We start from the raw sequence: 12,639 nt of genomic DNA, 5'->3' as shown, positions 1-12,639 counted from the left end.
TTGATTTTGTATTTATAACCCTGTATTCACCTGACCAAAAGTCTTGTTCCTCCTGCCACCGAACTTCACTAATTCCCACTATATCTAACTTTAACCTATCCATTTCCCTTTTTAAATTTTCTAACCTACCTGCCCGATTAAGGGATCTGACATTCCACGCTCCGATCCGTAGAATGCCAGTTTTCTTTCTCCTGATAATGACGTCCCCTTGAGTAGTCCCCGCCCGGAGATCCGAATGGGGGACTATTTTACCTCCGGAATATTTCACCCAAGAGGACACCATCATCATTTAATCATACAGTAAAGCTGCATGTCCTTGGGAAAAATTACAGCTGTAGTTTCCCCTTGCTTTCAGCCGTTCGCAGTACCAGCACAGCAAGGCCGTTTTGGTTAATGTTACAAGGCCAGATCAGTCAATCATCCAGACTGTTGCCCCTGCAACTACCGAAAAGGCTGCTGCCCCTCTTCAGGAACCACATGTTTGTCTGGCCTCTCAACAGATACCCCTCCGTTGTGGTTGCACCTACGGTTCGGCCATCTGTATCGCTGAGGCACACAAGCCTCCCCACCGACGGCAAGGTCCATGGTTCATGCAAGATGTTTCCATTTACTCACAGTCCAATCTCAATGATCTCATGCCCACTGAAATCAAAATTCATGATTCCATTAGGTCAGCATGTGAACACATAGGGGTCATCTACTGGGGGGGGGGGGGGGGGCTCCATATTCAACAAAGTGTACTGAACGACATGCTCAAAAACAATTGTGCCTGCAGCAGCAATGTACTCTGGCATCATATCTGCCATAGATCACCAACTATCCTGATTTGCAGAGCAGGCAAGCCTCTGCCTCCACATTATAAGATAAGGGATGGCTTTCAAACACCTTGTCACTTCACCGTCATATTAACCACTTTCCACAGATGTCCACGACAGTACTATGAGAACAGCTGATCAGATTCATCATTTACAAGATGCTCATACACAGATGCCATGCCATAACAATTTGCTATTTGTCAGTCACTTATTTCAATGAACCTTCCCATTTTCAGCCTGCAGTGTCAATAGAATATTTCCTTATTGATCACTGCTCCAATTTATACACTTTTCTTATCAGAACACATGCCTGCAATGGCACCAGGTAGCATTGAATATCACAATAAGATCGTTGTTCTCCGACAATGTTACATAATATTATATGTGTGCATTATGTCTGAGATTAGCATCTCTGATCATAGAATTAAAACAATTTGGAATACTTTTAAAAGGGGAACAGGGCAAGGCACAGGAAGACTGTATTTCTATTAGACCCAATGAAAAGATTGTTAACAAAAAGTCAGAGTACAAATATTTTTAGTAATCATTTTTAAGTGTTATAGAGAAAATAGGATCCAGATGTCCATTAGAAAATGCAAGGCTGTATGTGGAACAGGCAATGCCTATGCAGTTTGATAAAATTGAAATTCAGCCAACCTCTCTTACTGAAATTATGAAAATAATAAATTCACTCAAAAGTAAAAGTTCACATGGAATTGATGGCATTTCCAACAGAGTACTATAAGCTTGTTCCCAATAGATAAGTAGGATTCTCAGCCACATATGTAACAGCTCACTGAAACAGGGCATTTTTCCAGATAGACTGAAATATGCTATTGTTAAATAATTGCATAAAAAGGGAGATATGTCTCATGCTAACAACTACAACCTAATCTCATTTCTGACAGCTTTCTGCAAAATTCTTTAAAAAGGGATTTATTCTAGAATAGCTTCACATATTTGTAAAAATGAAGTACTAACAAAATGTCAATTTGGTTTTCAGAAAGGATTTTCAACAGAAAAAATTCTATATATGATTTCAATGATCAAATATTAAATGCCCTGAATAACGAAACATCACCCATTGGGATTTTTAGTGATCTCTCAAAGGCTTTTGACCGTGTGAATCATGAAATTCTTCTAGATAAGCTTAAGTATTATGGTATGAGTGGGACAATGCACAAATGGTTTAATTCATATTTAACTGGAAGAATACAGAAGGTTGAAATTAACAGTACAGATGGTCTGCAAAAACTAGCAGAGGAGTGAGGAGGTATCAAGAATGGTGCCCCACAGGGTTCAGTCTTGGATCCCTTATTGTTCTTAATATATATCAATAACTTGCCACTATATATTCATGAAGATGCAAAGCTAGTTCTTTTTGTGGTGATTCAAGTAGAGTAATGACACACAGCAAACAGGAATTACGCGAGGAAATTGTAAATAAGGTCTTTCAGAAAATTATTCAGTCCCTGCAAATGGATTCTCACTAAATTTTGAAAATATAGTATATACAGTTCTGTACAGCAAGTGGCATAACAGCATTGTAAATGTAAGTTTGAACAGAAATCTACTGCTAAAGCAGAATATTCAAAATTTCTGGGTGTGTGCACTGATGAGAAATTGAACTGGAAGAAACACACTGATGATCTGCTGAAACGTTTGAGTTCAGCTGCTTATGCTATTAGGATTACTGCAAATTTTTGTGACAAACATATCAGTAAATTAGCCTACTATGCCTGTTTTCATTCACTGCTTTCATATGGCATCATATTTTGGGGTAATTCATCAGTAAGAGAAAAAGTATTCATTGTTAGAAAAGCTGGAGCCTGCCCAAGATCACTTTCCAGACATTTATTTAAGGAACTAGGGATATTCACAGTACCTTAAAATACATATATTCACATATGAAATTTGCTGTTAATAAGCCATCCCAATTAAAAAATAATAGCAATGAGCATAGCTACAACACTAGAAGAGATGATGATCTTCATTACTCTGGGTTAAATCTTTTACACAGAAATGGGTGAACTAAGCTGCTACAAAAGTCTTTGGTCATTTACCAAATAGTATTAAAAGTCTGGCAGATCACCAACCACCATTCAAAAACAAACTAAAAATAATTCTGAATGACAACTACTTCTACTTAATACATGAATTTTTATGTATTAAGTAGTAACTGAAAAGAGAAGAAGATTTAATTATAACATGTAAAGAAACCTTATGTTAAAACTGACACGTTCCACATCATTATAAAATGTTGTACTCATGATCTATGGAACAAGAATCAATGTAATGCAATGTAACCACACACTTATTTCCCAAGAAATAAGTGGGATTCTTAGCCACATGTGTAATAGCTCTCTGAAGCAGGGTATTTTCCCAGACTGAAGTGTGCCATTGTTAAACTACTGCATAAAAAAGGGGATATGTCTGATGTCAACAACTACCGCCCAATCGCTCTCTGAAGCAGGGTATTTTCCCAGATAGACTGAAGTGTGCCATTGTTAAATCACTGCATAAAAAAGGGGATACGTCTGATGTCAACAACTACCGCCCAATCTCTTCTGGCTGCAGAGTCCTCTTGCCACAACAGGAACCCCATGTTATTTGAGTGTACGCTATCTGTAGTGAAGTGAAATAGATTCCTCTCATCTCAGTGGCTGAAAGGAAGTAGAGCACAGCCAAGTAGTTGATTTTACAAGCCACAGTTTATTGTCCATCACTTCCAGGCTCTATTCTTCACATCAAAACATGGTGCTGCAATTTAACATTATGGATGTAGCACGTCAAGAGGACAGTACATGTAACCCTGAAAGTTTGAGTACAAAGTGCCCATCTGCTAATTCATTTTCCTGAATTACCATATTAGCTGGTACCCAGTAGAATGACTGCTACTTTTCCCATCATTGTAGGTGGGGAAGGTAGTCCTAGATGTTCTGGGGATGTCTGCCTGTTGGGGACATGCTCTGTATAAATTTATGAGCACTCAGGGAGTTATAGCAGATAAGGATTTGCCTAGAGCATGGACAAAGCACAGTGGCAATCTATGTGGAAATCTGCTCCCATAGCAGCAACCAATGAGGGTGTTTTGTTGCCACGCCAGCAGAGAACAGTGTCAAGCACTGGCGGCAGCACGATCGAGAGCCTTGGACTGTATCCCTACGACATGATCACCACACCACTGCACTAGGTCCACACCTGGAGTTGGCTGGATAGATGCTGGTGATGGTGTAGGGGATATAAAGGTGGGGTCCAGCAAAAGACAATCAGTTGTCAGGACTGCCTAAAAATGCCAAGAAATTGGCTTGCAAAATATCGTGCCTTCTGGACAATGCAGCACTGCTGAATACCCAAGAAATATTCAAAATCTTCCTATACCAGGAAAACATAAAATCACACATTTTATATTCTTTATAAAAGGTGAAAATGTTATTCTGAAATAGTTCTCAGTATGCATGAGATCATAAATACAGAATTTATTCATGACCAAATGCTTTAGCACATACAAAAAAAGTTAATGCTTAGCCTGTTTCTTATTGTATACAACTTCTCAGTGTTCAGAATATAAATTGTGATGCTAGCTTCTCTTCTTTTTCTCCTGACATTGTGCAAAGTTTTGCTTCACTATTCAACACGGTCTGCAGTAGCGTAGTGTTGTTTATTTGTCTTAAAATAAACATGTTTATTATTGTGATCCACAGATTTAGTTTTGTGCTTTATTCCAATCCTCAGTTCAATACAATTGTTTTACTTTTCTAAATGTTTGTAACTGTATGGATCAATGCGTCATTGTGAAATAACTACGTTTCTGACATGTCTCTTACAATTTTCTGTTCTGTATGTTTCTTTCCTCCTTGTTTCTAGCAGTGTAACTGTTACTGCACAACAAAATTACAGGATCACTTTTCTGAAACCCCATAATAGTCTCCCATTGTGACAGACAAGTTTGAAATTTGTATTTTTTTAAAGCTGTGGTTGCTGAAAGTACTGCCTTGCAATATGTTCTTTGGCTTTTGAAAATACGTAAATGATTTTCAGAGGAATGATATTAAAACATACAGTAAACTTACCAAATATTTGGCTTGAAAAACTTGAAAACATGATCCCAAACTGCTCCAATGGCTGGAATATGATAACTCCTATCATATGGGATATGACATTCACTGGTGTAACTTCATCAGAAGGGTCAATGTGCAAAGCATTCCATCTTTTCTGGCATTCACTATCACTGCTGGACCCAAATATACTGTGATACCAAGATCGTTCCTGTGGTGTACATGTTAATGTGTCTGATAATATTCTCTCGTTCTTTTCTCTTGCTTTCTGTGGCAAAAAAAGGGAAGTCACTCACAAATTCATAATACTACACAACTACCAAAGATTTAACATTTCATTATTAATTTTGCGTAAATTTACCATCCGAAGGAATCTATAAGTTCCATAGTAGCTCACAGAAAAAGTCATAAGTAATGTGATACAAATAATTCTTGTTATTCTTCCACCCAGTATGAACAAAAATGATGGTAAGATGGCAAAACTGATTACACCAATTTCCATCCAGACCTGAAAATTCATTTACAAATTTATTTCATAGATTGTATTCTAACAACAGCATTGTAATCTTAAAATTATAATATTAATGTTTTACAGTCTAATAATTCTGATATGAAAGGCTCAAGTCACCGACATGGCAATCACCATAGATAACAAATAAAAAAAGTATAGTAATACTAGTATAATATACAATCAAGTAATTCTGTACAAATTTTTTATGCTGTGCATGGTATCAGCATTAGAATTTCCTTCTAAGATGCCTAGAGATGCCTAGGACTGATGCCATGGAAAACCCAATACATTTATGACTTCTTTGGGTTGGGGAATGGAAGTGGTTGTTGCATGGTAAAAATTATTTTCACCTAATTTGAAAAGTTCTGAGCAGCATCCCACTACATTCACATAATTTCATTTCACAAGAGTCATTTAACTGAAGTAGATTTCCATTTTTACTTACTTCAATTCCAACAATTACTTTCTTATAGCAAAAGGAATTGCATTAATTGAGCTTAAAAGCATTCCAGTACTGCTTAAACTAGTCATTAGGCAGTCAAGACTATAGCTTGCTAAACTGAACAAATGCTGAGAAGCAAGAAAAGAGAGAGAGAGAGAGAGAGAGAGAGAGAGAGAGAGAGAGAGAGAGGAATCGTGTTATGAGGATGAACTTTATCTGAAAGCTTTGCAATTTACCTTTCCTATCTGCTGACTAATGACTAAGTGTGGCATTAAGGAAAAGAAAAAAAAATGAAATTATATAATGTAAAATCTTGGTTTCATCTGGTGATTTGGTGCAAAGACACCAAGAATACATTTCAAATATATATTCTGAGTAACATCTAAATTTTCAGTTGTTTACAGATCCAGCATGTTCAGTCTACACTTGTCTTAAATTTTAGTTTTTTCCCAAATTACTATTTTCCAAATATGATTCTTTACGAGTTCATTTCCCTTTAAATACAAAAAAAAAAAAAAAAAACCTTACCTGATAATTTCCAATGAGAAAGAGCAGTTACTCTGGTATGTCGATCTGTGTGCCTTGGGTGGGCGGGGGGGGGGGGGGGGGGTTCAAACATGGGGGTATTTGTGTAGTTTCAAGGGGTTCTGCTGTGGCTATATCAGTGCCCTTGTTGAAATAATTAAAACAAGTGTGCTTAAATTGCCTCAAATATTTGAAAAGTATAAAATTCAATCTTGCTTAAAGCTATGCTCACTCTCTCCAAATTTCACCCTCATCCACCCACACATTTTATCACACCATGTAAAATATTGCACGTTTTAGCCAAATGCTGTAAAAAAATTGTAAAACACAGTGAATACAAGGAGGAGGAGAAAATAATACGATGAGTATGTATGGCTAACTGACCACTTGAAAAGAAAAAGACACAAATCAACCCAACACCCTTCTAAATTATTAAAATTTCCTCTCTAATGTCATTTTAAGCATGACTTCTTAACTATCTTAGAATTTTCATCACATTCATCTCACTAGCTTCTGAGAAACAGGGTAGATCCACATGTAAACTAGCCTCTGCTATCTTGTCTAAGTACAGACCATTGTCAACTAAAAGCTAACTCACTATGATCTGTACCCCACAAGCATTGTACACTGGAGGGTCCTCTTGTTGGAGCATGAGGTCAAGCATCTTAGGGCAATGTCCTGTATAATACGCAAATGCAGGTAACCACATTTCAACTGTGAGGGAGGAGGCATGACTGTGCTGTATTGCTGACTTTCCAAGCCACAGCCTATTATTTACCACTTCTTGTTGTTCTTCTCTTGAGCTTCACACAATTCTGTGCCTCCTAAGGCAGGATGTAGGGGGTAGCACACTGAACCATCTCATTATAACTACATGGCTCCTTGCTTGCTACATGTACTAATTTGTTTCCATTAATTCCCATGGGTCTTGGAACCCTACAGAATGACATCTGCTTCAACAGCCTTTGTGCAACTTTGCAATCCAAAAGACTGAGTGATCATAAAAATTGGAATGTTTGCTTTTTTGGAAAGAATTGTGTTTTCTTGTCTACATCAGTGTTATCCCTTCAAACTAGTCCCCCATTAGATATTATACATTTATGCCACCACTTCTTCAGATCCCTGAAACACTCCTGGAACTTGATGTGTCAGCTATCTTTTAGCTCTCAGAGTGATGCATTTTTAATCTCATCTATGCTTGTAAAACAAAGATCTTTGAGGTTTTATTTATTTTTGGGAACAGAAAAAAGTCACCTGGAGTTATGCCTGGTGACTATGAACACTGGGACATTGTTACAGTATTGTTGTTGAGCAAAAATTAATGAACCTACAATAAAGTATGAGCAGGTGCATTATCGTGATACAAAAGTCGTTAACTGTTTCATCAGAAATCAGAGCATTTATTCAGATTCCTTCATGCAACAGCACTACCAGAAGTAGTCCTTATTGATTGCTCAAAATTGTAGTAGGAAATCATAGTGCATTATGCAGTTAAATTTGAAGATCACAGTAAGCACAACCTTAACATCTGACAGCAATTACTGAGATTCCCCCCCCCCCTCCCCACCCCCCCCACCCCCTCTCTCTCTCTCTCAGCATCTGAAACACTGATCAGCTTAATTCAGTACTACTTTTGTTTGAAATTCAACAATTGCGGAACAAATTTTGCATAACAGGTTCACTACAAGTGATATTTGACTTTCTTAAAACTCTGTGCACTCTATTTTATTTTAGGAAAAATTTATACAAGTACTATGATCAATTTTTCATTCAAAATAAGTAATCACTGATACTACCAAAACACAAGTGTTACTTTTGACAGCTGTTTCCATTAATTCCCATGGGTCTTGGAACCCTACAGAATGACATCTGCTTCAACAGCCTTTGTGCAACTTTGCAATCCAAAAGACTGAGTGATCATAAAAATTGGAATGTTTGCTTTTTTGGAAAGAATTGTGTTTTCTTGTCTACATCAGTGTTATCCCTTCAAACTAGTCCCCCATTAGATATTATACATTTATGCCACCACTTCTTCAGATCCCTGAAACACTCCTGGAACTTGATGTGTCAGCTATCTTTTAGCTCTCAGAGTGATGCATTCTTAATCTCATCTATGCTTGTAAAACAAAGATCTTTGAGGTTTTATTTATTTTTGGGAACAGAAAAAAGTCACCTGGAGTTATGCCTGGTGACTATGAACACTGGGACATTGTTACAGTATTGTTGTTGAGCAAAAATTAATGAACCAACAATAAAGTATGAGCAGGTGCATTATCGTGATACAAAAGTCATTAACTGTTTCATCAGAAATCAGAGCATTTATTCAGATTCCTTCATGCAACAGCACTACCAGAAGTAGTCCTTATTGATTGCTCAAAATTGTAGTAGGAAATCATAGTGCATTATGCAGTTAAATTTGAAGATCACAGTAAGCACAACCTTAACATCTGACAGCAATTACTGAGATTCCCCCCCCCCTCCCCACCCCCCCTCTCTCTCTCTCAGCATCTGAAACACTGATCAGCTTAATTCAGTACTACTTTTGTTTGAAATTCAACAATTGCGGAACAAATTTTGCATAACAGGTTCACTACAAGTGATATTTGACTTTCTTAAAACTCTGTGCACTCTATTTTATTTTAGGAAAAATTTATACAAGTACTATGATCAATTTTTCATTCAAAATAAGTAATCACTGATACTACCAAAACACAAGTGTTACTTTTGACAGCTGACAACAGACTATATATCAAACTAGCTGACCCGGTGAACTCTGTTCCACCTTAAAGCTAATAAAAAATGGCATATCGGTTGGGATCATTGCGATCCTCGGAATGAGAACTTCCTCACCTTCAAATTTTCCTTTTGAGTATCGTCACGTAAATAACATTGTTCATCAATTTGCTTACCACCAAACACGTACCGTTGCACAGTTTTGGTTGGTTTATGTTCTGAAGCATGATTACTACGGAGCCAACTTTTAGGCATGAATTGTGCGGTGGTAAGCCAGGCACATCCAAGGAGTTTAAAAATTCAATTGGATAATTTGTGGCTTCATCTTCATTTGTTACACAGTCAATAGATTTGAATGAATGCATTTTACCAATGATCTCATTCTGAATTATGTAGTTTAGGTCATCTACATCTTTATTCTTAGCAGCTAAAATTGCTCACTCACTCAACCATTCATTACTTTTGTAGTTAGTAATAATGTTTGGGAATACTTTGTTGATAAGTTCATCTTTCAATGAGACAAAGTTGCAGAAATTATGAGGAAATGAAGTAATCTACTCGATTCTTCGACAGGTACTTGACCATTACCGATAGTCAGCAACTGCTCAGAGAAATCTTCAGCAGATGTATCATTAAGCAATGTAACTCTCATATTTGTTGTCAGCTGGAAGTTTCTTCAGATAGCGCCATAGATTCGATGATTTGAGGCAAGCATTTATTTCGTCTGCAGCTGTTGATCTTGGAAATACTGGCAGTGTTTGGCGGAAATCACCAGACAGTAAAATAGTTGCTCCTCCAAAAGATCTCGAGTCATTGCATAGATGTTTCAATGTTTGGTTAAGTGCCTCTAATGCAAGTTTATGCACCATTGTGCATTCGTCCCAGATGATGATCTTGGATGTTGATAAAACTTTAGCTATTGCTGAGTTTCTTGTAATATTACATGTTGGTTTTTCATTAGTTTGAAGATTTAACGGTAATTTTAATTCTGAATGAGCCATACGGCATCCTTCTAACAATGTGGCTGCTATTCCAGAAGAAGCAACTGCTGTTACTCCATGTCAGATGCGTTTTTGTTATACCATGTTTTATAGTGACGTTTAGCTGACATGTGCGTTTTGTTATTCCATGCCAGATGCGTTTTTGTTATACCATGTTTTATAGTGACTGAATGGGATAAAAAGTATCCTCTTTCCGTCTCCTGGTTCTAAGCTACCTCTCCACCAATTTTCAGCCAAATCGGTCCAGCCATTCTTGAGTTATAAATAGTGTAACTAATACGACTTTCTTTTATATATATAGGTAAGTTGGGTTTCCACAGGCATGAATTACACATGCATGCTCCTGCTACCACTTGGGTAAACCAACTTACATCTGGAAATACCCTACTTGCACACTGTCATGCCAAATTATGCAATGAAAGTTAGAAGCTGTTTAATTTTCTTGTATGAAGTCAGCTCCCCCACCATTGCCTATGATTTCCTCCAACCACCACACAGTGGATCAGTATATTACCATCTGTCCAATTGTTAACTTGTGTCACAAACTACCAACAGGGTGTTTCTTCTTGTTTAGATTTGTCAGAACTTCACTTCTGATATCTTGTATAGCTTCCTGTATGGAAAATTCTTTATGAAAACATACAGAGGTGTCACTCCAGCATATTTAAGTCTTTGAGTAAATATGCCATGTGCCATTGACACATCACAAATATCATGGTAATCTTTCCAAGTCAGCACAACATGATAATACTCTACATGAAATACCTTCATAGTTAGCAGAATTACTAACAGTTTGTCACTTGACTAATTTTGAAATTTCCTGAGAGGTTTTAGTTTTGACATTAATGTCTGTTGGTTGTACATGCAGTGTCTGCTGAAGTAAATTTAATGTAGTTGTTCATTAATGGGTACCATTTCTGCTGCTACTCTGAGGCAGTAATCATCAAATCTGGTGACCAATGATGTCACCATTTCTGTTACAGTTATTTTCTGTGGACTTGATTTCAGATGCAGTACTGTTTTTGTTTCTTGCTTTGTCTGTATATATACTTTTCAGACTTATTTACACACACACACACACACACACAATGCGTTTTTGTTATACCATGTTTTATAGTGATGCTGTAATTTACCATCTAGTAAGGTCATCCGAAGACCAGTATCAGTTGCAAGACATTGAAATGTCTGCTTGTGTCTGTGTATGTGCAGATGGATATGTGTGTGTGTGTGTGTGTGTGAGTGTATTCCTGTCCTTTTTTCCCCCTAAGGTAAGTCTTTCCACTCCCGGGATTGGAATGACTCCTTACCCTCTCCCTTAAAACCCACACCCTTTCATCTTCCCCTCTCCTTCCCTCTGTCCTGACGAAGCAACCGTTGGTTGTGAAAGCTTGAATTTTGTGTGTATGTTTGTATTTGTTTGTGTGTCTATCGGCCTCCCAGCACTTTCGTTTGGTAAGTCACATCATCTGTTTTTAGATATATTTTTCCCACGTGGAATGTTTCCCTATATATATATATATATATATATATATATATATATATATATATATATATATATATATATCCCTGCAATTCACATTTAAGTGCTTGGCAGAGGGTTCATCGAACCACAATCATACTATCTCTCTACCATTCCACTCCCGAACAGCGCAGGGGAAAAACGAACACCTAAACCTTTCTGTTCAAGCTCTGATTTCTCTTATTTTATTTTGATGATCATTCCTACCTATGTAGGTTGGGCTCAACAAAATATTTTCGCATTCGGAAGAGAAAGTTGGTGACTGAAATTTCGTAAATAGATCTCGCCGTGACGAAAAACGTCTTTGCTTTAATGACTTCCATCCCAACTCACGTATCATATCTGCCACACTCTCTCCCCTATTATGTGATAATACAAAACGAGCTGCCCTTTTCTGCACCCTTTCGATGTCCTCCGTCAATCCCACCTGGTAAGGATCCCACACTGCGCAGCAATATTCTAACAGAGGATGAACGAGTGTAGTGTAAGCTGTCTCTTTAGTGGACTTGTTGCATCTTCTAAGTGTCCTGCCGATTAAATGCAACCTTTGGCTTGCCTTCCCCACAATATTATCTATGTGGTCTTTCCAACTGAAGTTGTTTGTAATTTTTAAGACCCAGGTACTTAGCTGTATTGACAGCCTTGAGAATTGTACTATTTATCGAGTAATCGAATTCCAATTGATTTCTTTTGGAATTCATGTGGATCACCTCACAGTTTTCATTATTTAGCATCAACGGCCACCTGCCATACCATACAGCAATCTTTTCTAAATCACCTTGCAACTGATACTGGTCTTTGGATGACCTTACTAGACGGTAAATTACAGCATCATCTGCGAAAAACCTAAGAGAACTGCTCAGATTGTCACCCAGGTCATTTATATAGATCAGGAACAGCAGAGGTCGCAGGACACTTCCCTGGGAAACACCTGATATCACTTCAGTTTTACTCGATGATTTGCCGTCTATTACTACGAACTGTGACCTTCCTGACAGGAAATCACGAATCCAGTCACACAACTCAGACGATACC

General features: G+C 37.5%; 1 protein-coding gene across 1 annotated transcript in view; it reads right to left on the bottom strand.

Annotated features, from left to right (window-relative positions):
- LOC126249317 (uncharacterized) overlaps positions 1 to 12,639 on the bottom strand; it is a 118,990-nt gene that overhangs the window by 35,394 nt on the left and 70,957 nt on the right. Inside the window, exons 6-7 of the mRNA XM_049950971.1 lie at positions 5,235 to 5,381; positions 4,889 to 5,141 (exon numbers count right to left, since the gene is read on the bottom strand). Of these exons, the coding sequence (XP_049806928.1) occupies positions 4,889 to 5,141; positions 5,235 to 5,381 (400 nt within the window). The remainder of the gene's footprint in view (positions 1 to 4,888; positions 5,142 to 5,234; positions 5,382 to 12,639) is intronic.

This window comes from Schistocerca nitens, chromosome 3 (genome assembly GCF_023898315.1).
Source record: "Schistocerca nitens isolate TAMUIC-IGC-003100 chromosome 3, iqSchNite1.1, whole genome shotgun sequence".
Taxonomy (NCBI): domain Eukaryota; kingdom Metazoa; phylum Arthropoda; class Insecta; order Orthoptera; family Acrididae; genus Schistocerca; species Schistocerca nitens.
This window is presented reverse-complemented; position numbering and strand designations above follow the sequence as displayed.